The 27,334-nt window shown below is 37.8% G+C and overlaps 6 protein-coding genes across 6 annotated transcripts; 1 reads left to right on the forward strand and 5 right to left on the reverse strand.

The window, feature by feature from the left end:
• Positions 1 to 1,354: 1,354 nt before the first annotated feature.
• LOC103865951 (MATH domain and coiled-coil domain-containing protein At2g42480) lies at positions 1,355 to 3,369 on the reverse strand. The gene is made up of 3 exons (XM_009143820.3): positions 2,915 to 3,369; positions 2,652 to 2,818; positions 1,355 to 2,356 (listed from the first exon to the last, which is right to left on the reverse strand). The coding sequence occupies exons 1-3, from the start codon at positions 3,016 to 3,018 to the stop codon at positions 1,476 to 1,478; spliced, it is 1,152 nt and encodes a 383-aa protein (XP_009142068.2). The 5' UTR covers positions 3,019 to 3,369; the 3' UTR covers positions 1,355 to 1,475.
• Positions 3,370 to 3,616: 247 nt separating this feature from the next.
• LOC103865952 (copper methylamine oxidase) lies at positions 3,617 to 8,007 on the reverse strand. The gene is given in 13 exon segments (XM_009143822.3): positions 3,617 to 3,926; positions 4,013 to 4,094; positions 4,178 to 4,446; positions 4,515 to 4,624; positions 4,627 to 4,654; positions 4,764 to 4,949; positions 5,246 to 5,482; positions 5,556 to 5,771; positions 5,855 to 6,185; positions 6,281 to 6,393; positions 6,474 to 6,779; positions 6,879 to 6,994; positions 7,501 to 8,007. Coding segments are annotated over 13 exon segments (2,334 nt in total). The 5' UTR covers positions 7,709 to 8,007; the 3' UTR covers positions 3,617 to 3,794.
• Positions 8,008 to 9,581: 1,574 nt separating this feature from the next.
• On the reverse strand, positions 9,582 to 13,064 carry LOC103865953 (serine/threonine-protein phosphatase PP2A-3 catalytic subunit). Its single transcript, XM_009143823.2, has 11 exons — positions 12,814 to 13,064; positions 12,182 to 12,238; positions 11,989 to 12,072; positions 11,816 to 11,887; positions 11,656 to 11,727; positions 11,373 to 11,413; positions 10,971 to 11,037; positions 10,534 to 10,725; positions 10,344 to 10,433; positions 10,131 to 10,238; positions 9,582 to 10,041 (listed from the first exon to the last, which is right to left on the reverse strand). Exons 1-11 carry the CDS (start codon positions 12,904 to 12,906, stop codon positions 9,976 to 9,978), a joined length of 942 nt encoding a protein of 313 aa, XP_009142071.1. The 5' UTR covers positions 12,907 to 13,064; the 3' UTR covers positions 9,582 to 9,975.
• A 1,102-nt stretch (positions 13,065 to 14,166) lies between these two features.
• On the forward strand, positions 14,167 to 17,050 carry LOC103865954 (DEAD-box ATP-dependent RNA helicase 37). The gene is made up of 7 exons (XM_009143824.3): positions 14,167 to 14,306; positions 14,517 to 15,299; positions 15,368 to 15,451; positions 15,528 to 15,770; positions 15,960 to 16,118; positions 16,209 to 16,322; positions 16,399 to 17,050. Exons 2-7 carry the CDS (start codon positions 14,568 to 14,570, stop codon positions 16,894 to 16,896), a joined length of 1,830 nt encoding a protein of 609 aa, XP_009142072.1. The 5' UTR covers positions 14,167 to 14,306; positions 14,517 to 14,567; the 3' UTR covers positions 16,897 to 17,050.
• A 191-nt stretch (positions 17,051 to 17,241) lies between these two features.
• LOC103865955 (embryonic protein DC-8) lies at positions 17,242 to 19,895 on the reverse strand. Its single transcript, XM_009143825.3, has 2 exons — positions 18,216 to 19,895; positions 17,242 to 17,916 (listed from the first exon to the last, which is right to left on the reverse strand). Exons 1-2 carry the CDS (start codon positions 19,809 to 19,811, stop codon positions 17,473 to 17,475), a joined length of 2,040 nt encoding a protein of 679 aa, XP_009142073.1. The 5' UTR covers positions 19,812 to 19,895; the 3' UTR covers positions 17,242 to 17,472.
• Positions 19,896 to 20,307: 412 nt separating this feature from the next.
• On the reverse strand, positions 20,308 to 22,799 carry LOC103865956 (protein trichome birefringence-like 39). The gene is made up of 5 exons (XM_009143826.3): positions 22,426 to 22,799; positions 22,171 to 22,342; positions 21,452 to 21,627; positions 21,203 to 21,361; positions 20,308 to 20,712 (listed from the first exon to the last, which is right to left on the reverse strand). Exons 1-5 carry the CDS (start codon positions 22,740 to 22,742, stop codon positions 20,421 to 20,423), a joined length of 1,116 nt encoding a protein of 371 aa, XP_009142074.3. The 5' UTR covers positions 22,743 to 22,799; the 3' UTR covers positions 20,308 to 20,420.
• Positions 22,800 to 27,334: the final 4,535 nt, after the last annotated feature.

The raw sequence follows: 27,334 nt of genomic DNA on the forward strand, positions 1-27,334 counted from the left end.
TTAAAAATTTAAAATAACCACAAAATTACTAAATCTTAAAATCCTAAAGATCACTTATATGTCATTTTAGTATAGTATGCAAAAACTATAAATACTTGCAAAAAATATCAAAAATGATATTAAAATTATATTAAAATAGAGTTTATTAAATGTTTTTGATGATTAGAAAAGGTAATGATACCATCTCTGTATACATCTAAATTATTGTTAGACATAATCAAATAATCAATTACCAGCTCAAATAATATCTAGAGTCTACAGTGCATATGCTAAAACGTTGTCAAGTTCTCTTTGAAACGCTGTTCAAAAACGTTAAATCTAAATCAAAAAAATATTTCGACATATAACGTAAATTGTAATAATGACAAAAAAAATTATAATCTATATAAAAGAGAAAATATATCATATTTTATCTGTGAAACAAATGTATTTACAAATATACGTGTACTAATATATATAATCAACTAAATGACAATATTTCAATTTTTTTACTTTGACATTTAAGAAAAAATATTAGTTTTGTATTTTGTCTAACCAAAACATTATTAACTATTCACCTAATCATAATTCAACCAATAGAAAAGTTAAATAAAGAATATAAAAATTTATGTAGTATAAAAGAATAATAAATTGGCATTGAAAACTGAAAATGTTATCTAATTTGAAGTGAACAAAATCTTAAAACATCATATATTAAAAACAGAGTGAATATGTTCTACAAACAAAAACATTAAAAAAATTTCATGTCTAGAATTATAAAATTACCAGTTATTTATCTAGTATATCAATTTTATTGTTTCACCGTCCAAAACCACGCAACCGACATAACTTACGATTCTTTTAATTCAATTTGAAAAAATGATACAAAGGGAGTATTATTTTAGTAACTAGGATTAAACCTATTCACAATACAATTATTTATATGTTTTGTATGTTGATTTTTTCACATCATAACTTTTTCATTGGTTGGTAATTAACATTAACAAATGTCATGGAATACTAAATTCTAATTGTTTTATTTAATTTATCTCTTTCACTTACCAAAATTATTGGAAGTCGATAGTATAAGGGATTGGTTTGGTGGGAGAGAGACTCTTGAGGCTGAAGAAGAGACGCAATCAAATTACCTATGACAGAACTAGTCATACTGCTCTATATTAATGTAACAACGATTCAATAAGTTTGTTGGAGTCTTGAATCTTCATTTATACTTCTTGAATAAAATAAGAAAGATCGTTCATTAGCATAAAAAGTGACCAGAGACATATAGTAGAGATGACGAAGCTTCCTTCTCTATAGAAGTTATATTTTGAACTTTGAAGTGAAAATTTATTGAGCTGCTTAATTAAGGAGATTGACACAAAACATAATTAAGGAGTGAAAGACAATATATCCATCAAGAAAAACACTAAAACAAATGAACGCATAGCACTATAGTAGAGTCTTCTAAATGAACTAACAACTTGGTATCTATATCAAGCTACCTCGTCGTCGCCCACCAGCAAAAATCCATCACAAGAGGTTTTTTCCTTGCCCTCGTCCAGTTTCACTTTGAGATCAGACACAATCTCCTCAAGATTCTTGAGGTTTTCCTCCAGTTGTTGGACCCTAGACGCATCAGCATCATCTACCTTCTTCATCTTCTCCAAGGAAACACCCCCAGATTTCGACTTCAGAGTCAGACAATCCAGCCTGGAGCTGGAGTCCACCGCCTCAAGGTAGTTGACCCGTTCCTCGAGTGTTTGGACCCGAGACCCATCATCTTTTGCTTTCTTCCTCTCCAAGAAACACTCAACAATCTTTCTCTTCATCTTGTTTTCCATCTGCTCAAGATTCTTCACACGTTCCTCAAGCTGTATGACCTTATTACCATAGACATCTTCTTTCTTCCTCTCCAAGCTAACCTCCTCAAGCTTTGACTTGAGCCAGTCAAGCTTGAAACCCACTTCTTCCAGCTCACTCAACTCGCTGCCAGCCTTGGTTAGCTCAGTCTCTGAGTGGTTGTGTGAAGGCTTGTTTAGTGTATTGATGAGACCAATGAGGACATTCATGTATGCTGTCTTCAGCACTTGGTTCTTTGATTTCAAACCTACTGCAGTGTCCGGGTGCTCTGCGAATATCTTCCTCACTAGAGTTACCTGAGAAGCAAGAACCTTAAAACCGTTGATATCCATAGTCTCCTCCTTCCCTGATACATCTCCGCTTTCTCCGTCAACAGCTTCAATCAAATTAATGTAGACCTCAATGATTAGTCTGTCTTTCTCCAAGACACCGTTCTCTTGAAGCTTGCTAAGAGGACATAGCTTTTCGAAGCCCCAGGATGGACCCTTAACATCAAGCACTTGGCATCGTACAACTGTTAGAAAAAAAACAAAAAATAAAGACAAAATTCTTCATCAACCACGTGATTATGTATTATAGTTTTTGCTTGTTGAAGATTCAAGATGAGTGTAGAAATAATTCTTAAGTTTTTAAATACCACACATTCCTCCTGGTTTACTATCAGTCTACTACAAAAACAAAACTATTTCTTCCCTACTTTCTCCGCAGATATTACTACATCCAAGAGTCTTGGTTTCTAGTGGTTCTTCAAACATTGCTAATGACAGTTGAAAAAAGAAGAATCAAACATGGAAAGGATAGTCCATTACTGTTAGATCTGAAGAGCTCTTTGTCGGATTGATTCAACAGAGTGAAGTAAAAACTAACTTTCCTTTTCCACCCAGTTGGTAGCATGGTTCGATTTGCAACTTGCAGGAACAAAGAAAAGTGATCATGAACAGCAAGATAACCTCCCTTGGGAAAAGCGTTAAGATACCTGAGAGAATTTGAAACAAAATATTAAACGTATACATCATCAATCATCGAGATACAAGGAGGGTTCAGCAAATCTAGCTTTAAGTTCTGGTTTTACCATTCGCATCCGCCAGCCACGAATGTCTTAGATTGTATTTGTATGCTCGGCTTTTCCGAGTAGTTATCTATCTCAAACCTGAAGCTCGGCTTTTGATTCCACATATTGCTTTCGTAGAGTTTGTTACTTCGAGAAAAGAATATGTTTCTTTAGAAACTATGCTTGAGACTTTCACATTCTCTGTTTATATAATGAAGCAAAGAGGTAAGAAAAGGAAACAAATTCTGAAAGCCCTAGCTCGGAAGGAAAACCAAAAAAAAAAGGAATAAGTAAAAGATATACACATATATATTTTTTTGTAACAAGATATACATATATACTTTAAAAAAAATACATATATACTATAAAAATAAAGCTCGTCTATGCATATTTTTTTATTAAAATAATATCTATTAATGTAACTTTTATAAGAAAATCAGTAAGATATATATAACTAGTCGTGGACAGTTTTGTTTTTAATTCAACTTTTTAGTTCTCAAATATAAATTCTGTCCGGTTTCGATTTATTTTATCTTGATTTTTAATTTGGTTTGGATAATAAAGTTAAAAACCGAGTATATTCAAGAAATTTTTGGGTCTACTTTGATTGTGGTCTTATTCGGTACAAGCTTTTTGGTACCAGCTTTTCAGATATATGTAATCCATTTGCATATTTATGAAATTCTAAATGTCAGTTTTGATTACGGTTTGGTTCTTCGATTATTGGGATAAAACTATGTATTAGTAATGAACGATAATGTTTGACAAAAGCAAAGAACATTCCAATGACAAATGTCTTTTAGTTTGCAACAAACACACACCAAATAACAACGGTTTCCAATCCGAAAATGAATAGAGCAACAGCAGTGTCTCCAAATTATAAAAAAAAAGTCTTTCATGCTCAAAGCTTTGAAAGTAAACCAGGCTTGGGTGCTGCTACTACCTCTTTGACCTCACTGTCCTTGGTCTCCAATTCGCATGCTGGATTCGGTGGAACATCCACGGCTGGTGAGCAGTTGAAAAATCCATGTGGCTGTCAAAACCCACGACATTTTAAGCAATGCTTGCCTTCCTTTTCTTTAAGTTTATTGAAAGTGCCAGACAAAGATCTTGACTTACCATTAGTGTGAAACCAATATGTTCAACTGGCATAACCGGCCAATCTTCAAGTCTAGGAACATGTATGATCCCAAACACATACCTGTGAAACCAAAATTCCACATTGATATCACACAATCTTTCTGGTAACTAGTAGTAGTATTATGTAAGAAGAAGGATACATACCAAAGAACGACGTCAGACTCTTCCAAGGAACGGTTCTGTTTCACCCACGTGGCAAGACCTTCACCAGAACGTGGGTTTTGGTTTGGAAACTCTCCTCCTGGAAACTTCTCTTCAGGGTCATAACGGGTAACCCAAAGATTATGCTTCAGGAACGCTGCTCTTCTTAGAAACTTGGCCTCGGGTCGAGCTAATGGCAAACAGTTTGAGCCCGGAACAAGTTTGTATCCCGTTAATTGCCCCGTCCTGTTCACTGTCCTTGTGTTCCTTACCTGACAACATATTACAACGACTTAGCAACGCTTATTCAAGGAGATCGTGAAAGGTACAGTTGGCTTACAATCCAGTGGCGAGCACTAAAAGGGTCACAGTCACGCATCGCCTCTGCCTCGGATCTAAGTAACTTCTCTTCCGCATAAAACGCATTGTTGTGGATATTGTTCTCACCTGCTCGTCAACTCTGACATTTACCTCAACTACCTACATATAAAAGTATATTTAGCTGAGTATTCACTATATTTACCTTACCAATGCCATTCCTTGAAACAGAAAAAATCCCATGTGTAAGTAAGCAGCAAAGTAAAGATACCTGATTGAAAGCTTCACCAGGTTTACAGTCAACAGACATATCCATACGAGCGATAAAGAAATGTTGATGAACTGGTGCGTACAACCCAGGAGCAATAGTAGTACCGTACTTTCGAGTTTCTCCTGGCTGTAGCGCTCCTAAACTGAGGATACCAGTAAGTTTTACTTCAGCTTCGATTTTCCCATCCTACAGTCAGACATTCAAGACATAAAAATGATATTGGTCTTCAATTATCTAGAAAGATGAAACAACACACATCATCAAACAAAGGAAACTCGAGTGGACACTTCAGCACTGTAAATCAATGTCCCCAACTGAACAAACACAAGCAGAGTGTTAAGGTTTAAACAATTCTCAGCTTCCGTTCTAATCAAGATTTACTCTCATGTAAATACATATCAATGCCTTCCCTATAGAAATTACATGCAAAGATGGCTAACATCTGCTTTACTCTAGAATGATTAGCCACGTTTTCCACTAACCTGGTAGAAGTGCCAGTAAAATCCATACTCGTAGTTAGCAACAGTGCATAAAAAGGAGACAGTTAGCCTCCTAGATCTTCGCACTTCAGCTAATCCTGTTCTCCAGTCCTGATGTTTCCACAAGATCCCATGGTCCTCTTCATGCAAGCATACACAGTTCTCAATTGTTTCAACCCCTCCAGTGAAATTTGTGAAATGAGCATCGAAGTACTTAATAGTTCCGAGACAGTCGCACCCCTATAAAACCAATGTGTTAAAACGCAAACCGAGTTCTGATTAGATAATGAGAACACATAAATTGATTCCAAACCTTCTTAAGCGAATGTGCGTTTTTTCCAAGACCATCCTCCCCTGCATCAAAAGCATTTTTCCTGTAATGTGGCTCATTCGGATCACCATAAGGCACAACCATCTCCACAAAACTTAGCCTGTGTGCAACAGGCCTTCGACCTCGACTGCCATCAACATATGCTACCGAATGTATGACTAAACCTTCCCTTGGAGTGAACCCAATACGAAAGTTCCACTGTAAAGAAAACGTTGAGACAACTTCCAAATAAGCTTAAGCATAATCATCTGGTTTCAATTAGGCTAATACAGGAAAGCTACCTTCTGCCACTCGACAAAGTAACCCCTTACGCGGAAGCTTGGACCTTCAGGCTGAATAATCTGGAGAGGCTTAACATCACTTCTATCAACACCTCCTCTACTCTCACCTGGTGTGTAATTCCTCAAAGGGTCAGGTGGGGGAAGTGGCACAAACTTACGGTCTTCAAACTCGATCACCACCATGTTCTGCATGTCTACAAGTACATAAATGCCCTCAACTGGACGAGCATAGCCATTTTCCATAGGGGAATCACTATCAGTACGACAGTATATAAGGGGCTTCGCAAGCCTACGACTTGGAGCGTCAGCTTCGCTATGATAGCCAACACACCTGCACAATAAGTTCAGAGGAAGGCTCAGGGAAAAAGTTGCCCCTTAAATTTAATAGACATCTACAGAAAAAAAAACAGGATGTGATTAACATACCAGGGATCAACCATCACTAGATCCATGTCATCAATACCTCTCCTCTTCATTGCCTCGATGAATGGGGGGAAGTCTTTGACAATCGCTTCACATTCAGCATACTCAGCGGCATCCTAAATTCACAAGAGTTGAAACTAAGAAACTTGTGAACAAGAGTAGCATCTAAATTAGCTTAAAGATTAGATTTCTGTACCATGGGCGGCTGAACATCAGGTATCACTTCCGAGGAAACAACTCTTCCCCTGTGATGTCCACCTCTAGTCACAGCATGAACCTCGGACAACTCAACAATCCACACACTCGTCTCATTAGACTTCTTGTTGTACACAACAAGTTTTGCTCGCCTTGGAGGAAGCCTCATAGGTATCACAGGTCCAGCTTTAGTTCTTGGAAGTAGTGATGGCTGGAACGGAGGGAAAAAATACGCATCTGCCAACGCCACAACATTCTTCTCCGGTTCCACAGACGCCACCTCAATAAAACGCATGCTATCTCTAACCTACCAAAGAGAAACCAAACCGTTTCAGTGATATCAATGCTACATTTGATTCTAGAACGTTCTCAGAACATAATAAAGCCTTCTGATGAAAAAAAGAACCTCAGGGTTAGCACCAGCCGCGCGAACAGTGGCCACAGCAACAGATATTTCTGCAGCGGAGAGAGGATCCAAAGGGTGCTTTGTTTCCGTCCTTGGCATTGGCATCACAGAGATTCCTGCATTGGTACAAATAGTGATCACAATGTATATCAATTTCAAAGAGATCATAGAGTAACATAACCAACCATCATCAACAAGTCCAGTGAACAACAAAGAAGTCATCAATTCAAACAAATAGCCATCCAAGATCAGAACAATGATCAACAACCAGTATCAACCGCAAATGATGAATCCAACCGTCATCAACAATGAACAAGAAGAACTCAATACTCAAAACAAATCGCGATCGATGATCAAAACAACGATCAACGATCAATATCAACCGCATGAGAATGAATCCAACCGTCAACAACAATCACAGTGAAAAAGAAGAACTCAGTAACTCAAACAAATCACGATCTAAGATCAAGAATTCGAGTGAACAAGAAGAACTCAACCAAATCGCGATCCAAGATCAGAACAATGATCAACCGTAGGAGAATGAATCTAAAGGCAGATCGCAAGATTCTCTAGATTCTAAACAGTTATTCACTCTACGAGAGCTAGAGATTTTGATCTATACCTTTGTTAGCAGGTTTCTTGGCCGTATCAGGCATCGAATCGACGGGGCGGACTACGGAATCCACAGCAACCTTAGAATCTCGCCGATCGTCACTCTCGGAGCTTCCGACGGACCTTGTATTGGCCACGGCGGAGACGAGCTTCGGAGACGGAGCAAAGCCTCCTCCGCCGTGAGCACAAACCGACGCCGTTTTCGAAGCTGAGGCCATTGAATAGGGTTCACGAGTTCGCCAAATCCACCAAAGTAAGTCTCAACGCAATCCAATGACATACAGCAAAACCTATCTCTATCCGTCGGCGTGATCTCCCCCCTTCCCTTCCCTTCTCTCCACCAGCTCCGAAGTTCAATTTGATCTGAGCTTCTCTCTCTCTTTAAGTATGAGTGTGATCGTACCTTTCCCGTGGTGGTGGGAGGAAGAAACAAACTGATGATTCAATTTTGATTTATTTTTATTTGTTTTATAGAGTTTTGATTTTGGATGTGGCCGCTAGAGTCCAAGCACGAGGTGACAAAGCGTATTCGTGGGCTCCACTTTACTTTTTAACAAGTAAGGATGTACAGCAACATGTTGTTATCGAAAAAGATATCCAACTTTGGATATATCGACGTGGATGCACTATACTTCATGGGATTCCTAAAATTGCTTTACTCATTTACGATAAATATCTTTACACTTTAATTTAATTGATAAAACGGGGAAGTAACAAACAAAGAAGAAAAATAATATAAGAATATATTTTCTATATTATTATTATGAGATTTAATTCCTAAAGTGTCTATTTTCTGTAAGTTATAACTGTATAGACAGATACATATAGCTGTACAAGTTTGTGCTCAGCCAAAAGAATCAATTACATATACAGTACAGGGAAATGGAGAATTATGGGGGACATATAAACATTTAAGTATGGAAAATGTGAAAAAAATATATTTTTTCACTATAAGGTTTGTCTTTATTGGCAAAGTCTCTAAAATGTAGAAAGTGACAATGTAACAAAATTAAATGTGTAGTTAGCCAAAAAAAAAACAGTTTGACGTGTTTTACTTGAATTCTTTTATTTTCCTATAAAGTGATGATGTTATTGGAAAACATAATTTAAAGAAATAAGCAAAATGTCACTAACCAAAAGAATTTATAGACGTTTCTCACCAAAATTTTAGACGTATACATATATATATATATGTGTAATTTGGACATTCAATATTTTATTTTGGGACGAGAACATTCACATGCTACTATACAAATATATACCATTATTTGGTGACTTTATCACGTATATAAGTTACACAAAACTATTCAAAAACTTTGCTGATCGAAGTGTCTTTAGATATTAATTCAAAAATATAGTTAATGTTGTAAAAACAAAAATGTGAAACCTAAATATAGAGCAGATATAAAATTAATAATTTACGTAAATTTATATAAAATATATACTTGCAGTATTAATAAATTTTAATATATCAACAGATGGAGTGGACCGCACAAAATCCATGCAGACTCAAACCAGCTAAAAAACGCTGTCTACGACTAGTCGAGTTTGCGAGGCTCACAATATTTCGAATATTCTATATGAAAAGATCCGTTCGTGACGACAGAAACAGTCATACTCTCGTTATCCTTTAAACCTTAAGAGATCCTTTTATTTCTGCACGTTATCATATTATTGTCTTGAGTGTGAAACACGTCATGTTTATGTACTTAAAAAGTTAACTTGATGACTAGTTGTCGTCTTTGGGAATGGTTTGTTTATTCTCTAACCTATCAATGGTCTTTAATTAAAAACAAAACATTTAAAACTTCAACAGAATCTCCACCAAACGTATATAGTAAGTTATTTTGCTTATCCATAGCCTTAATTGGCTAACAGACGATGAGACCATAGGTTCTTTTGATGTAGACAAAAGTATGAGATCCCTGCAATACAAAGGCATTGCATGGTGTCTCTAGTTGAATCTGTTTTTTCAGTATTCGCTTACATATTAACTTGTTGTTTACGTTTTGAGTTTTCTGATCTAATGGATTCAAATAACTCCACCGTTGTTACAGATAAAAGCTTTAGACGCAACAAAACAACTACACATTTTGCAATAAAAAAGCTTCACTAGATTTGTAAACTAAAAAATAGTGACATTTGGGTGAAGAATTACAATAAATAAAATTAAAAGGATCTCTCGCATGAAAACACAATCTGATGCAGAAAGAAGAAGAAAAATAAGCTAATAACATCAACCAAACAATGTGCATGCATGATGGGTATTGTAGAATCAATCCATTGACCTCTTGTTCTTGGTTATAGAGGAAGATAAGAGAGGGCCTTCTTCGACTATATCACACTATATTCTGGTGATGGGACTAAGTTGAACTTAAACACACAGCAAACTTGACACACATTGCATAGTAACCAGATTGTTGAGTTACCAACTGTGACTTTTCAGTTGTGGCTTTAGCTGCTGAGATGACTCTGTGTCTAATGATCAGAGGAAGTAGTCTGGTGTTCTTCGAGTGACGTCTGGTTCTCCTCTCCTCGGTGCTGGTTCAAACTGCACTCACAGTTTCATACTTTGTTAGTTTGTTTTTTTTTTCCACACTAATTTCGTTAGCAGTCAAGACATGGGTTTTGAGGCAAGACCTGAATGAAACTGTGGTTCATGCAGTCATCAACCTCAAGAATCGACGCCATGTTCCCACAACGGTAACAATAGTTTGGTGCACTGAAGATAGTTACCACCTTTTGCTCCTGTAGACGGAAAAAAGTACTAATAGTGAGTCAAGAATCTTAAGCTTATCTTAAGCTTATCTTAAGCTTCACAAGGAACAGAAAACGGATGAGTTGAATTATTACATGAGCCCAGTTGTATCCATCCATAACAAGCTGATGGGCTCTTGCGATCAGGTTCAAGCCGTTTGAGTGGTTGAACTGTTCGGATATGTCCTACGGAATCAAAATGAATGAGTTGAAAGTCAGTTAAGCACTTAATTTAAAAGGAGAGACAGAACGAGAGATTCAGGACCGTTTTGAGATTTGTAGTTACCTGACCAAATGTATATCCAGCACCACGTGGAGAGATGCCCCAACCACAACGGTCATCAGGATCAGACCATAATAAGTCACACATCGGCCCTTCATGGGGCACTTCTTGAACTCGATCAAAGTTCCTTATGTTGTCAAGGGTCTCGATGGATGGAGACAATCCACCGTGAAGGCAGAATATTTCGGACTCAACCTGCAATGGAATACATCATGATTCGATTATACTTAAAATAATGTAAAGAAAACACCATCATTTTACTCAGATAAGTAACCTTCCATATATAAGATCTTCCATTCTTTGCATTATTCAAAATACTAACATCTTGCAATTGATGTGACACTAGACTAGGACAATGAGAGACTACAGGGCTTAATAAGCGCGTAAACCCAAACATCATAAGAGGAAAAAAAATCGTTTGAAACATGATAGGTACTAACCAAGGCTGTCAATGGAAAATAGTCGAAGAGGTCTGTAAAGATTTTCCAAACATTTGCGTTGCCATACCTGCAAGAAAAGCAACCTTTGTTAACCAAGTGCCAAAATCTACAACCAAATAATCAAATGCAATCTAGGTAGAAGTCAATAAGCACCAAACTAGGATGTGTAAGAAAAACAATATTGCAAGTTATCATAAGCTTGAAGGATTAGTAGGCACAGCTAGGACTGGGAGGATAAGAAAATAAAGACAATTTTGACATACTACCACATCCGCAAACATGTAGCAGCCGCAAAAAAAAAAAAAGAGAGAGTGGACAAGAGTAATGCTAATGATGATACAAATTACTAGCATGCAATTAACAGCATCTACAAAGTAATGATTATTTTTTCAGAAGACTCACTTTCGCAGACATTCATCGTAAAATCCATAGACCTGAGTGATCTGCCAGAGGGAAGAAAAAGAAGGAAAGTCTGCGTCAGATAAAAAGTATGATGAAAGAAAAGTACTAAACCAACAAACTAATGCGCACAAAATCTATGTTGCAGAGAATAACAAAAATTCTTTAAGAAATATTTTGTGCCAACGAAGATCTCAACGATGGGAAAAGGTCTGGAGAGACCATGTTGTCCAGTATTTAACCTCAGAAGGAGGATACTAAAGTGGAATCAGAGTAATAACTTTACCTGACGACTTTCATGGTTTCCTCTAAGAATGGTGATTCGCTGAGGATAACGCATCTTTAAGGCGACTAACAGCTGGAAAAAGGATGAAAAGAAGAAACAGAATCAAACATACAACTCTTAAATAGGGGAAAATAGAAGTGTGCATATAAAGTCCTCGTACCGTAACAGTTTCAACAGAATAATAACCGCGATCAACGTAATCTCCCATAAACAAGTAGTTGGTGTCAGGACACTGGCAAAAGAGAGGAAAATGAATATTCGTAAGCTTTGTAGAGCTCAGAGATAAAACTAGCAATCATTGTGATTCTCAGTAAGATTTAATAGATGTGTTACCATTCCCCCAATACGGAAAAGCTCAGCAAGGTCATGGAACTGTCCATGAATATCACCGCAGATTGTCACAGGGCTTTTCACAGGCTACATTGCAAAAGAAATAGTTAAATGAATTAATGGCTAGTAGCACGGTCCACCACATTGAAAACACAATCACCAAGAGCGGTGAGAGACGCAAGACCAAGAAACTAACCTGAACGTTGCTTTCATCCATTAAGATCTCCTTGGCTTTCTCGCATAACGATCTAACCTAAAAGAAAAATAAAACAACGCTGCATATGATATTCAACTCTTTAACTTCCAAAAGAGATACAGGATCACCAATACTAATCACTATTAAACACATGACTTGAAAATGTATACTTAGCAAATGCAGCAAACAGGAAAAATCAACCACAGTATGATCAGGTCATTGGTTGATATGAGCTACTTAAAGGTTGTTTATTGAGTTGCAATAGCTCTTACACAGCAACAAAGGGTTTTACTTTCACGTTTCTGTTCATTTTTCCCTAATTGAGAAGACAGTGATGAAGCTAAATGATGCGGAAAAAAAAACAATCTTATCATCTACATCAAATGACCAGCTCCATAGTCAGAGGAACCCACACTACCAAAGAAAGCAAAACTCATCATCAAAAGATCATTCATTTACCGAGAAAGTCTTCATTTTTATACAATCACATACACTAATGAAAGCTCAAACAGAGACAAAAAACGCGATTCGAATCAAAACAAAAGAAACCCAGATCCAATCCAAGTCCATAACAACCAAAAAGTAGAAAACTTTCGTCAAGGGAAAACGAAAAGCTATCATCTAAGGGGCACCTGTTGCTCGGAGAGGGGCTTGCACTGCATGAGCTGCGAGATCTGCTCATCTAGATCAATCGTTGCGTCTGTTGGTATCGAATCCACTCCCATTTTCCTTCCTTCCGTCTTTCCTCCGATCAGGAATCCCCTAAATTTCTACGCTTTCTCTCTTCTTCTCTCTCGCTTTGTGTGCAGTTAACGAAGATCGAGTTTTGGGACGGCGCGTGAGAAGAGAAGCGAGTGGTGCTTTTTGTAGACTTCGAGCTGTTTCCTCGGATATTACCATAATACCCCCTCTCCCCCTTTATTAAAATCGTTACCGATAAGCAATCATTTTAACTTTAATTGATTATCCGATATCCAAACACGACTCCAAAAATCCGAACCTGAATTCGAACCGAAGTAGCAAAATATCTGAACAGGTTTTATATTTAATAAGTTTGGATATTCGAACCCGATCGGATATATCTGAAACCCGAAGTCATCCAAACATATGTATACTTTAATCCAAATCTATTTCTTTCATCCAATATGTAATGACTAGTTTTTCTTAACCGATTTAGATTTAATTAATATTATATAAAATCAATACCAAATCACTATTTTTCCTAATCTATATATATATGAATATGTATCTTTTTCTTAAACGTAAGAGATTAAGGCACCATCTCCATCTTTTATCTCTCATCTTTTCTCTTTACAAGATTTTTTTAAAATATTGTTATTCTCACAATCCATGTAAAGTTTTTCGGAGACATTAGTTGTTGCTATCATCAACGATAACCACATCCTTGTAACAAACGGAGCCACCACTATTGTATGCAGATACTTTGGTCAAATGGAGTAAGAGAAGAAGTTAGTTGACAAGTGATGCTATTTAGTATTTACTTTAAAAACATAATTAAATATAAAATATTCTTTTCAACAACAAAAATATAAAATTATAGATATAATATAATATCCACAAATAATGCATTGTTAAAAAAGTTGTATAAATCACTGTAATATTCATGGTGTACATATTATATGGGCAATGCAGAGAAAAAATGAGTAATGTAAAAATTGGAATAATATTTTGTTAGACTCTGTAATCTGGCCATTATGTAAATTAATTAAAGTACTCAATTTCTACATCATATACTGCATTGCTGTTTACTTTCACTGTTTTTATCTATTTTATAAATCATGTTCTAAATATCATGGGCAATGTTTGAACAAAAAAAAAATGTTTGGGTTTGTCCACATGTTTTTCTATTTCAACAAATGTCAGTAAGTCTTTTAAAATTAAAGTCAATAGTAAGTAGCCGACATACAATCTAGTATGGCACCACAAAACCGACACGCAACCTTTTTTAAAACGAGGACTAATGAAAAACGGCACGCAATCTCATAAAAAGGAAGAAACAGAACATAAAATTAAAAAAATATCTCTCCACCTCTCTCTCTCTCCTTATTGATTCTATCGCTCTCTTGCTCTCAAAGACGTATCTCTATTGAGTCCGATCCAAAAGGTAAACCAAATTGAAAATTTAGGGTTTTTCCTCTACCCTTGAATTATAGATTCTCTTGACCATTTTCTGAGGTTATAGTTTAAAATAATTCGGTGAAGATTGTTCTATTGCGTGATTCCTTTGGCATTTGGATTATTCTATTCTCACAAAGTCTCTTCCTTTATGCTTTCTTAGCTATTAATCTGTTGAACCCATCTCGTGTTTTCGCAGAAAGGAGCAACCTTTGAACTCTGTTTGTGTTTTGCTTGATTGTTTGAAACTATGAGTGCATCATGGGCTGACGTGGCTGACTCAGAGAACAACACTGCCTCTGGGTCCACTAGTCAAAAACCTCAACAACCTTCACGACCTGCTTATGTTCCTCCACATCTAAGGAACAAGCAACCATCTTCTTCCGACCCTGTTGCTGCTCCCTCACCAGCTAATGATCGTGTTGGTTACAATGGTCCACCTTCTGCCTCTCGTTGGGCTCCCTCTGGTGGTAGTGGTGGTTACAGGGCTGATGCAGGGCGTCCACGAGGAACCGGCGGTGGCTGGAACAACAGGAGTGGAGGGTGGGACCGTAGGGAGCGTGAAGTCAACCCCTTTGAGAACGCTGACGCTGAGCCGGAGCCTGCGTTTACTGAGCAGGACAACACTGGGATTAACTTTGATGCTTACGAAGATATCCCGATTGAGACTAGTGGGGATAACGTGCCTCCTGCTGTCAACACGTTTGCGGAGATTGATCTCGGGGAGGCTTTGAATCTGAACATCAGGAGGTGCAAGTACGTGAAGCCGACGCCGGTGCAGAGGCACGCGATTCCTATATTGCTTGCGGGGAGGGACTTGATGGCTTGTGCTCAGACGGGGTCTGGGAAGACGGCTGCGTTTTGTTTTCCGATAATTAGTGGGATTATGAAGGATCAGCATGTAGTGCAGAGACCTCGTGGCTCACGGACTGTTTACCCTCTTGCGGTTATTCTCTCGCCAACAAGGGAGTTGGCAAGTCAGGTTCGTGTTCTCTTCAAACGTTAAGACACTAATCGCTTGATGAAAACTCATTCTGTGATTTTTGGCAGATACATGATGAGGCTAAGAAGTTTTCTTACCAAACTGGTGTGAAGGTGGTTGTTGCTTATGGAGGAACACCTATTAACCAGCAGGTATATTAATGTACATTTAGTTTTCTAGTTAGCTTTAATCTGTTTTGTTGACATCTTGTGTTGTTTGTTTGTGCAGTTACGGGAACTTGAGCGAGGGGTTGATATTCTTGTGGCGACTCCTGGTAGACTAAATGATTTGCTCGAGAGGGCTAGAGTCTCTATGCAGATGATTAGATTCTTAGCTCTTGATGAGGCTGATAGGATGCTGGACATGGGTTTTGAGCCACAGATTAGAAAGATTGTGGAACAAATGGACATGCCTCCGCGTGGTGTTAGACAGACGCTTTTGTTTAGTGCTACTTTTCCAAGAGAGATTCAGGTTTGGTTTACTTGTGTGTCAACTCTTATGCTCTATACTTCTTCCTTGCAAATTATATGTGATGGAGAGCCTTAGATTGATTAGGTTTGATGCTACTGTTTCTGCTCGTAGCACTCGTTACTAGAATGTTTCTGCTTTTGCATATTCATTTGAAAATCTGAAAAAATTATATATTTGTTTATTGTGCAGAGACTCGCAGCTGACTTCTTAGCAAACTATATATTCTTGGCTGTGGGTAGAGTAGGTTCAAGTACTGACTTAATTGTCCAAAGGGTTGAGTTTGTCCTTGACTCTGACAAGAGAAGTCATCTCATGGACCTTCTTCATGCTCAGAGAGAGAATGGCATGGTAAAAATGTCACTCTTCTTTTCTTCAGCTGGTCTTGTATGGCAGTCGTTACCATTCTTCTGATGACTGTTTTCTCTTCCATAATTACAGCAATCCCTGACCTTAGTCTTTGTGGAGACGAAGAGGGGAGCCGACTCTCTGGAAAATTGGCTGTGCATCAATGGGTTCCCAGCAACCTCCATTCACGGTGACAGATCACAGCAGGTTTGTTAATCTCTTTGGTCATCACTTTCAAGCTAGAATTTTACTAAGCTTTGTTGTGTGTTTTATGCATTTGAAGGAAAGAGAAGTGGCGCTGAAGTCATTCAAGAGCGGGAGAACACCGATTCTGGTTGCAACGGACGTGGCAGCGCGTGGTCTCGACATTCCCCACGTGGCTCACGTCGTGAACTTCGATCTACCGAACGACATTGATGACTATGTTCACCGTATTGGACGAACAGGACGTGCTGGCAAATCAGGACTAGCGACTGCCTTCTTCAACGACGGCAACACCTCGATGGCAAGATCTCTCTCTGAACTGATGCAAGAAGCTAACCAAGAAGTCCCTGCATGGCTCTCGCGGTATGCGTCGCGTTCCTCCTTTGGTGGTGGTAAGAACAAGCGGTCTGGTGGTCGGTTTGGTGGGCGTGACTTTAGAAGGGAAGGTTCTTACATTAGAGGAGGTGGCGGCGGTGGTGGTGGTTACTATGGCGGTGGCGGAGGCGGCGGCTATGGCGGTGGATATGGAGCTCCAAGTGGTGGATATGGTGGAGAAACTCCAAGTGCGTGGGACTAAGCGCTTAATGTTTTTTTTGTTTTGTTTTGGTTATAAACTTTTGACTATTTATCTGTCTTCTACATTCCCAAAGAGAGAGTATGTATTGCCCCTTACACTTATGAGATGGATGAATATATATATAACTAAGGTTGCTGTTTAGGTGCTTTTGATCTTTGTAGGCTTTTTTAAGAGTGTCCAAAGCATAACAGTCCAGTTTCACAGATTGTCTCCAATTTTTTATCATGTTCTTGATCTGAAACATGTCTTGAAAGTGTTAAGTTAATTGATGCTCTTGTTCTGCTGGTGTGTTCTAGATGCACTTCTAAGTTTGGTGATGTAAATTTAGTTTCCAGAGAGTAGATATAACAGAGAGATGATATTGGTTCACCAACCACATTACATGCTTTGAAAGTTTTTAACAGAAACAGAGTTTTTATCTACTCTTAAGAGATCCAAAGAGTAGATAAAAGACCAGTGGAGATGGTATTGGTTCACCAACCATTACACATAACAGAAACAGAGCTTTTTGTTATTTACATACAAAAACCCTTTTAGACAAACACAAAAAACAAAACATGTCTCCTTTTTCACTTATCAACGACGTCCATGTTCCTGTCCCATGTACCCCGTACTTCCTTGCTCATGTGTCCTCTCAGGAGGATCACCAATAACTATGTTCGTCGTGGTCTTTGCAATCTCAGCTATAGTCTCGCCAATAGCCCCAAGCACTCCTCCCGCTCCAGCCCCTTGTTCTTGGGCATATCTCTCGTTCCTTCTTCCTCCTCCTCCGTATAACTCCTCCTCTCCAACGTCTCTGGAGACTCCTCCTCCTTGTGTTCCATATCCGAAGACATCTTCCTCACTCGCTCTTCCTCTTCCGTACTCCTCCCTGACGTCTCTCCTCTCTTCTCCGGAGAAGCCTTTTGTTCCATACCCAAAGACATCTTCCTCACCTCTCCCTCTTTCTCCTCTGTACTCCTCTTCAAAGCCTCTTCTTGGCTCTTTGACATAACCTTGTCCCTTCTCTTCCTCACCTCCCTCGAAACAAAACAAAAAAACAAAGTTGCTTGAGCCACACGTAACAACATAATGATTACTAAACAAACCCAAAAACCACAAGAAACAACATAGTAATAGTACTAAACAAACCCAAAAACCAAAGTTCCTTGAGCCACACGAAACAACATAGTGATACTAAACAAACCCAAAAACATAGTTCCTTGAGCCACACGTAACAACGTAATGATACTAAACAAACCCAAAAACATAGTTCCTTGAGCCACACGTAACAACATAATGATACTCAAAATAGGTCTAGTTCAAGTTGTGTGAAGTACCTGGTGCGTCTCTTGGTCTCTGTGTTGAGCTTCCTCTTTCTTCCTAGCTGTGTATCCAACCACCGTATCAGCAGCCACTGCAGCTTTCTCCTTAGTCAAGTCCACCGCCTTAGAACCAACTTCCGCCGTCTTATGCCCTGCGTAACCAACCGCTCCTTCCACCGTACCAGCGACCGCTTTGGTCCCTTGGACCACTTTCTCCGTCGTGAAATGCGCCGCAGTCCACCCAACCGCAGCCGCTTTCTCGGCTGCCACTCCAGCGTAATGTGCAGCTCCTTTGCCTCCTTCCACCACCGTCTCCTTTGCATACTCAGCCGCTTCTTTGCTCATTTCCACCGCTTCACCGGCCTTTTGAACCGTGTAGTCTTTGGCTTTTGCCGTCACTGAAACCGTCTGTTCTTTGGCTTCTTGTCCTTTCTGAGCAGCAATGTCTTTAGCTTCACCAGCTTTCTGAAACGTGTAGTCTTTGGCTCTTGCAGCCTGTTCAGCCGCAGTGTTTCCAGTGTCTCTACCTTTCTCAGTGGCATACTGAGAAGCTCTCTGAGCTTTCTCAGCCGCAATGTCTTTAGCTTCAACAGCTTTCTGGAGAGTGTAGTCTTTGGCTCTTGCCGCCTTTTCAGCCGCCGTGCTTCCCATTTCTCTTCCTTTCTCAGCCGCATACTGAGCCTTCTCAGCTGCAATGTCTTTAGCTTCAGCAGCTTTCTGTAAAGCTATGTCTTTAGCTCTTGCAGCTTGTTCAGCCGCCGTGTTGCCCGTTTCTCTTCCTTTCTCAGTTGCATACTTAGCCTTCTCAGCGGCAGTGTCTTTAGCTTCAGCAGCTTTCTGAAGAGTGTAGTCCTTAGCTCTTGCAGCTTGTTCAGCTGTCTTGTTTCCTGTTTCTTTTGCTTTCTCAGTTGCATACTGAGAAGCTCTCTGAGCTTTCTCAGTCGCAGTTTCTTTGGCTTCACCAGCTTTCTCCATAGTGTAATCTTTAGCTCTTGCAGCTTGTTCTTTAGCCTCTTGCCCTTTTTGAGCCCCCACGTGTCCAGCTTCCCTTGCCTTCTCCCTCGCGTACTCAGAAGCTCTCTGAGTCTTCTCACTTGCCGTGCCTTGCACGTTTCCTCCTTTCTCAGTCCCAACGTGAGTAACATGGACACCACTCTCTCTTCCTCTTCCCTCGGCTTGTTGTCCTCCTTGTCCGCCACGGCTCAAACTCTCCTCAGCCTTGTTATACCGCTCCTCCGCTGCTCGTATAGTATCCATAGATTGTTGCTGAGCATTGGCTCTAAACCCTTGAATATCCTCTAGTGACGCCCTCTCTTGCTCCTCCTCCTCCTTCTTCCCCGTCGTCCCTTCTTTATCACCACTATGCACAACGAACTTCCCAACGGTGTGAGGCATCTTAGTCATCTTCATCTTGGTCTCACCTTCTCCTTCGTTTCCTTTGTCCGAAAGCGACACAAAGTGTGTTGTCTCCTGTTGCCTCTGTGTGTCGGAATCTTTGCCTTTCTCGGCTATAGACTCGAAATGACTCGTCATCTTAGGGACTCTATCTTTCTCCACTTGAACTTCCCTCTCCTTCACCACGTTCTCTCTTCTTGCTTGCTCTGACGCCATTGTAATTACTACAACAAGATTTATGATTTGGATTGTTTTTGTTCTTTTTTTTTAAATCTCGGATGATTCTTATGGAGCTTTATCTTTCTTGCTTTTATAATACAAGAACTACTTAAAACCTAAAAGAAAATATTATGGGCGGTGTGTGACGTGTTGAGAAGGCTATTGCAAACGTGTAAGAAGGTATAATGACTCAGCTTTGTGTGAAGTGATCATCTTTAATGTTTACTAAGCCAATCATCTCGGTTTTCCACACGTGTCCTTCCGTACTATTACACGTGGTGATGTCCCAGAGCTTCTTGCCGTCTTGCCTTGCCGGTTCTTACCGGTTAGTTTATCTCAACTCTTCAGCTCAGTCGGTTCCATCTGGGCTCTTTAGTTTTCAAGTAGGCCCATTTTTTTTCTTGTAGGCCCAATAATAACTTGGAAACTTCCTATGGAGCATTTCACTCTCTTTTGTTACATTTCACATAGTTCTTGTGCATGGTCATGTTGGTATCTAAAACGTTATTCATTCAAGAATCAAGCGACCACAACTCAAGATTAACTAAAAAATATAGGTAGTTATTCAGTAAACTAATACATTTGTAAAATAAAAGTAGATAGGTTTCAAGAGAAAAGTTTAGAGTAAAAGAGTATGTTCCAAGTATCAGGTAAACCAGGAAGACACCAATGGCTACAGTCATTACCGGGATGGTTCCCACTGAAAGCAGAAGGATGAGCATCTTTACGTAGCTGAGATAGACCGGTTATGTCGAGCCAGTGGGCCGGTTTCTTCAATCTCATCATCACTTTGGCTAAAACTACCCAAGCCATTGGTATCCCTCCTGGATACTTCCTCCCGTAGAATGGTTGTGTCTGACTCTTACATGTCTTCATTGGTTCTCCCCAATCCTTTCCCCTACAAACAAAATTTATTAATGCCTAGGTAATGTTTCAAAATAGCATAACCATAATGACCTAATTAAGGTATGGTATCAAAATGTTATCAAGTTAATAACTAGCTAATGCTTAGCATTAACATAAATCACCCACTTCTTGGTGAATTCAACATCACAAGACCTTTGTGAAACTAAACCAATCAACAAAAAAAAGATTAGATTTGATGTGAACAAACGTGAATCAAAAAGAACAAATGAACTTAGAAGGTAAAACACGGTTAAGACAAATACTCGTTTCAAATTGACTATGTGAATAAAATAATTTACAATTTTTTAGATTCATATGAATACAAGTTCAAAATCCAATATCATTTATCCATTAGAAAAACTTATTTATCTACTAAAATTAACTTTTCATAGTCCTTAAATATATTGTATTGATGCATTGATTTTACTCACTTTCATAAGCAACAAGATTAAAAGAATAAAGGAGTTTGTTTATTTACTTACTCGTAGTGAGTAGGAGAAACGCCATTGAAGAAGACTTTGGTCTTAGACGGATCGACAAAAGCATTAACCCATCGAGACCAAGTGGTCATACCTTTGTAATAAGCGACCAGCCTGTTCATGTCTTTGTACAGTCTCTTCCCATCTTCCATGTAATCCCACCTGGTCCACACAAATACACACGTAGACGTCATCATCAAATGAGTAAAAAAATCCTCAAAAAAAACAAAAACAAAGCAAAAGAAAGTGTACGGCTGGATGTGACCGGTGTGTGTCCACCAATGCCAACTGTTGAAAACCAAGACGTCCATGCCTCTCCACAATCTGCCTTGTTTAATGGAATCCAGCTTAAGCACTCTCCCAACTTTCTCAGAATCTAAATCCACTAAGAACTGCGTTCTGTATAGCTTCAACGTCACTCCATATTCCTGCGACCGTACCACTTTTCTAATCATTTTCACTAAATAAAATACATAAAATACAATTTCAACCTTATTGTATTTTCGCCCATGACTCAAATTATTACTAACTAATCGGACATATCTTTTGCGTGGCTCATGATCATAAGTTCATAGCATGACATGATATTCGGAGACGCTCTCTTTTTTGAGAAATAATCACGTTCATCTCTTAAATGCTTTGCTCATTCTGTTGTCCTAATAAGTAATGACCACTACTATTTTTAAAACAAGAATGAATAAAAAGCTTTAGCAAAGCATCATGATCATAACATAATATTTATATCAATCAAAAGAGACAAAGAAACAGAAACTTTAACCCATTTCATTTATATAATTTACTTTATCCTAATTAAACGTTAGGAAAAACTTTCCACACTATAAAGCTGAAAAGCAAATTAATTTCTACATAAAAGAATCATACCTCAATTAATATTATACTATTTTAAATGGATAAGTATTCTAGTAAATGTTTAATTAGACGAAAACAAATATAATTAAAAATGAACAAACCTCGAAGGTGAGTGAAGCGAGACCCTTTTGGCGAAGAAGAGTGTAACGAGCATTAGGAACCCAAGCATGAATTAGACAAGCTAGAGACTGCCACATGTTTGTGCTTAGTGAATCTCCAACGAACATTATCTTCTTCCCTCTCATCTTCCTCAAGAAATACAGCCCATTGAATCTGATATATAACAATGAATCAAATATGAATCAAAACCGAAACGGAGAACTAAAGAATGTAAGAAGATAAGAAGAGTGTAGTACCTTGGGAGAGAGCAAGAGGATGGTTGCCATCGATACTTAAGGTAAAGATTGTCGGGACGACCATACTTCTTGCAGTTAAACTGTGGATCTATGAACGGACATTTGTAAGGATCGTAAAGTGGATACTTTACATCATAAACCCAACTCCCTCTAAACCAGTTGCATCGCCCAGAACGTAGCTCTCTTCTTACTGCTTTAGCACCATTGTTGCTGCTTGTGTTGGTGTAAGCAGAGACTGTGGAGAGACATAGGAAAAATAAGAAGAAGAAGAAAAAGAAAAAGAAAAAAGAACGGTTTTCTTGGGATGAGAAACCCATTTTCTCTATTTTCTTTGTTCTGAGAGTGAGTGACTGGTGTGGGAAGGGTGTCTTAGGAAGCATTGTTATATAATAGTCCAAACCGCAAAAGAGAGAAAGAAAGAGAGTGAGAAAGATTGATTGTTCACGTCACATGGGAAGGGGAACAAGAAACAAGTACTAGGTACATTCCAGCTTTTTTACTGATGGAAATATGTTTTCACAATAATTTAGATATTTTGTTTTAGCTGTAATAAAAAGTCGAAATTTCACATTTGTAACTGGATCGCAGGCAGTATGTTATGTATATATTTTTACTTCAAACGTTTACTGTTAGACAAAGCAAAAACTTACACGTACATATTCAGAGTATAAATATATACTTCTTGAAATTTACATGTACATACATTTAGGTAATAGATGCAAAAGAAAGAAAAAAGGAATATAACTTCTTGAAATTTAGTTCTTGAGAGCGACTTTGATTTTACCCCGTTTTATACGTACGTCATTACGTGTATATAAAATACATATGGGACTGATTTTGACTTTACACCGTTTTAAGAGCCATATATTCTCCAATGTACTATTGAACATTCGGTAATATAATCGTAATAATTGTTGTAATACTCACTGGCATAATAAACAAAAGATGTGTATACGTTCGTGCCTAAACAAAATTCTTATAAATCTTTTTGTAGATATATCTAATCTATTAATTTAGGGTTCTATTTTTATCTACCATTAACAAGTCATAGTAGGACCATTTAAAGAATTAGTTAATATGACATATTTGATTATTTACATTAATAATGAATCAACTATAAATTTGAATTTTCTTTTAAAGTATAATAAAATCTGTTGAAGAAGAATCTAACAAAATCTTACTTCAAATTTTAAATATTTTTATAAAATAACATATTAATTAATTTCGTAATTAGTAATATAATATTGTTATAAATTAATGTTAGCTAATTAAAATTTTATTATAAAACAAGAAAATGAAAATTGTATACGATTTATTTTATAAATTCTATAATTATATTATGTATTATATAAAACTAGATTTGATATATGAATTAAATATGACAAAATTTTATTTTTTTAAGCTGTTTCATTTAAATGAATTATCATTCATCGTTAAAATGGGTTAACTACATTAAACTATATAATATTTTTATACAAAAATAAATTTATTAACATAGGTTAAAATTTTATATCTGCAACTATATATTATCTTTTTATTTATTTTGAAACTCTCAACAATATATTTTTTAAATATTTATATACAAAAATATAATAGTATATAATAACCTTTAGTTCATATACTATTTAAAAATATGTTATTAGAAAGTTATGAAATTTTAGTAATTTATTTAAAATAATAATGAAAAATCAAATTTAAATAGAAATTTCTTTTTAATTTTAACAAAATCTGTTGAAAAAATTTAGAAAATATTACCAAAATTTCAATATTTTTTATAAAATAATGTATTAATATATTAACAAAGAGAAATTCAAAATTCATGTAATCTCCCAAACGTGGTAAGATTTACACAATATATAATAACAAAATTCATATAATTAATAATACCGAATAAGAAATATAAAAAATAATATTATAGATTTACACATATATAATAATAATATGGAAATTATATATTTAAAATCTTTATAATAATATAAAATATATTTATAAAATAAAAAAATATCCGCACGAATGTGCGGGTTAAAATCTAGTTATATAATTAACTTTCATATGATGCAAGAGTGTGAATACATGTGGAGACAACCAAAAAGTATCTGCACAACTTCTCATCATCATCTTTTCGCCGGTGATTATGGAAAATTTCTTCTACTTTTTCATACATTATGGTGATTAAATGTAAGAAATGAATTATCGGTGGATCTAGATGAAATAGTATATGAATAAATAACAAGATTGAATAGTATTTCTATGAGACGTGTTGAAAACGAGGAGTCATAGGCCCAGAACGAACTCATGAAAGTGAAATTGTATAATAGTTTTATAATACAAAAAGAGGATTTTACAATGATCCATAAAATAAAAAATAGTGAGTGGTTCTTTTAAACTCTCCATGCGACTCCACTCCACCAGCACATGATCTTGAATGAGTAGTATCTCCAGCAGATAATCTCTAGGCTCGTAAAATAATTTCTGCATAGCACTTGAAAGTTCTTGAATTGATGAACCAATAACCTGATATTCATCGGATTCTTGACGCACTACAAAATGTAGACGCAGCTACGAGATAAAAATAATTATTTGTTATCTTTAATCATTTGATTTTATGTTTACTATTATTGACTTTTTTGTAGTCTATATTTTATGAGTTGTGTTTTACTCCATTTTACTTCGATTTCTAGTCGAAATTGATCGGTTTTATTATATATTTTGGTCTGTTTAAAACATTTACAGATTCTATATTCGTTTGTCAGAAAAGGGACTAAACGAGATTTTAAAATTTCAAAGAGTTTTGGTGTATAAATAAAATAGAAATTAATCTATCCATTACAAAGATTGATCGATTTAGTGCTCAATGCCAACAATCGACACAAGACAGTGGATTGGTCGATTCATAAATCCGATTGCTGTTGATTTCCACTTTTTTTTGTGAGTGTTGATTTCCACTTTTAAAATGTACAAGAATGATTGTCCAAGCCATCAGTTTCTAGAGGATTTCACAAAGCACTTCCTCTTATAATATATGAAAGACATATATCATTCTCTTAAATAGAAAAAGTCTACCATAATCATCAGCATTCAACAAATTATTATATTTTAATTTTAACAATTTTCTTTTTCTTTTTACATAGATTTTTGGAGTTTGACTCTGCTTGTTGTGGCTACATCGCTAAATGAGCAAATATGTTCAGAACATTTCAAGAAATTCAAGCTTGGTTATTATCACTTTATATTTTGGATCCATGACAAATGATAAAAAGTAGACAGTGTCTGAAGACAGTAATGAGTTTCAAATTACAAACAAGAAGACATTGTCTGAGACATGCATCAGGATGATGCAATACACTCAAACGGTCAAACCAGAGTACAACATACACAATAATGATACATGAAACAGAGGAGGAACTCTACATTTCACTATTTATTCACCGCAAGTTCAGTTGTTCTTGAAACATGTTTGTCCAGTGACGCTGCAGCGTGTGCACACATATCAGTTCAGTGCATCAAGAACGAAAAAGCCAAACCCAATCTGATAGGATGTGTAGGAGGAATTTTAGCCTCAGCAGCACTATAGTAGCAATCTTTTTTTTTTTTTTTTTTTTTTTTTTTTTTTAAATTAAAATTAAATTAACGGCCCGAAAACGGGAATAATAGTTTTGATTACAAGACCGGCTCGAACAAAATTACCCAAACCCGAAATTTCCTATCTAGTTTCGCTCAACCCATGTCCCCGGCGCGTTCCACTAAATAGAATCCTACATCGCTGAGCATCGATCACTGTTCTCAACCTTCAACGAGGACCGCGAGGAGGAGAGATTCGCCTCGTTTCCTCGGTTGCCGGGGTCTCCTCACGTCGCTTCCGGTGTAGCTAGTTTTCGATGAACTTACTAGTCTTGCAATCTACACTATCAATGAAGCGCAAACGAAAATAGCGGATACGAGACGACTAGAGCTTACCAGAAGATCAATCGCCGAAAAAATCCGCTACAACGCCAAGACCGCATACAACAAAGACAACCACACGATCACCCTTGCATAGTACGGTAAGCAGAAAGACGGGTACGGGAAAGCAACCTCTTCTGAATCAGGGAAAGCTCCAAACCTGCAAGTAGATAGCAAACAGCACTACCAAGAATTCAAGTGAACCCACGGTACTGGGATGTGCTGTAAAGCCGCGAGGAGTCACTGAGGAGAAGGTGGAAACAGTTGACAAACTAGAACCACCAAAGCCCCATCTCACGCCGACTTCGAGAACCGAAGTACAAGTATCAAGCTGCTGTTAAAAGGCTAAGCCGGTGACTACGGAACAGCTGAACAAAGAACCAAGAGCTGATAAACACACCGAGAGGACAAGTCGACTCAACCTCGCCGGTGAACCTGAGCTGAAGACGGCAGAAAGGAACAAAAGGAAGAGAGGATGCGACAATACCTCGGTGAAGCCATAGACGACTCCAGCCGACACCGCATCGCTGCATCACTCCACGCACCACCACTGCTAACACCAACACACGCCGGCGTCGACAGCTAAGCACGGCCCCGAGCTAGGCTAAGCCTCCAAAGCTTCCAAGGCGAGGACTGAAAGGCTTCGACGCTTCAAGACGCCAGGAAGAAACGAAAACCCACAAACCACCGCCGCTCGAGTTACAAACCGGACAGGAGCAGCCACACGACTGCAGACCGGATCTGAAGCCCAAACCGCCCACTCGCCACCACTCGCTACAAACCCTACAGACGGCAAAAGGGGGCCGATTGCAAAACCCTAAAAAGCCGACTCCGCCACCGGAACCCACACCACTCACCGCCTCCGGGCTCCACGACCGAGCAGAACTGCGCCAGAACCGGAGCTCCTTGCGCACGGAGACGAGACCAACGAGACTCCCGACACACAACCGAGAAGAAAACGAAGAGG

This window comes from Brassica rapa, chromosome A04 (genome assembly GCF_000309985.2).
Source record: "Brassica rapa cultivar Chiifu-401-42 chromosome A04, CAAS_Brap_v3.01, whole genome shotgun sequence".
NCBI classification, from domain to species: Eukaryota; Viridiplantae; Streptophyta; class Magnoliopsida; order Brassicales; family Brassicaceae; genus Brassica; species Brassica rapa.

Excerpts from the sequence above, each read along its gene's own strand:
- LOC103865951 (XM_009143820.3), bottom strand. The coding sequence starts at position 3,018 with ATGTGGAATCAAAAGCCGAGCTTCAGGTTTGAGATAGATAACTACTCG. Across the intron at positions 2,819-2,914 it reads GTGGCTGGCGGATGCGAATG|GTATCTTAACGCTTTTCCCA; the intron begins GTAAAACCAGAA and ends AAATTCTCTCAG. Across the intron at positions 2,357-2,651 it reads AGAGCTCTTCAGATCTAACA|TTGTACGATGCCAAGTGCTT; the intron begins GTAATGGACTAT and ends TTTTTCTAACAG.
- LOC103865953 (XM_009143823.2), bottom strand. The coding sequence starts at position 12,906 with ATGGGAGTGGATTCGATACCAACAGACGCAACGATTGATCTAGATGAG. Across the intron at positions 11,414-11,655 it reads GAAACCATGAAAGTCGTCAG|ATCACTCAGGTCTATGGATT; the intron begins GTAAAGTTATTA and ends TCCCTCTGGCAG. Across the intron at positions 10,434-10,533 it reads CTGGATATACATTTGGTCAG|GACATATCCGAACAGTTCAA; the intron begins GTAACTACAAAT and ends TTGATTCCGTAG.
- LOC103865954 (XM_009143824.3), top strand. The coding sequence starts at position 14,568 with ATGAGTGCATCATGGGCTGACGTGGCTGACTCAGAGAACAACACTGCC. Across the intron at positions 16,119-16,208 it reads CTCAGAGAGAGAATGGCATG|CAATCCCTGACCTTAGTCTT; the intron begins GTAAAAATGTCA and ends CCATAATTACAG. Across the intron at positions 16,323-16,398 it reads ACGGTGACAGATCACAGCAG|GAAAGAGAAGTGGCGCTGAA; the intron begins GTTTGTTAATCT and ends ATGCATTTGAAG.
- LOC103865955 (XM_009143825.3), bottom strand. The coding sequence starts at position 19,811 with ATGGCGTCAGAGCAAGCAAGAAGAGAGAACGTGGTGAAGGAGAGGGAA. Across the intron at positions 17,917-18,215 it reads GAGACCAAGAGACGCACCAG|GGAGGTGAGGAAGAGAAGGG; the intron begins GTACTTCACACA and ends TTTTGTTTCGAG.
- LOC103865956 (XM_009143826.3), bottom strand. The coding sequence starts at position 22,742 with ATGGGTTTCTCATCCCAAGAAAACCGTTCTTTTTTCTTTTTCTTTTTC. Across the intron at positions 21,362-21,451 it reads CACACCGGTCACATCCAGCC|GTGGGATTACATGGAAGATG; the intron begins GTACACTTTCTT and ends TGTGTGGACCAG. Across the intron at positions 20,713-21,202 it reads GTTTCTCCTACTCACTACGA|GGGAAAGGATTGGGGAGAAC; the intron begins GTAAGTAAATAA and ends TTTTGTTTGTAG.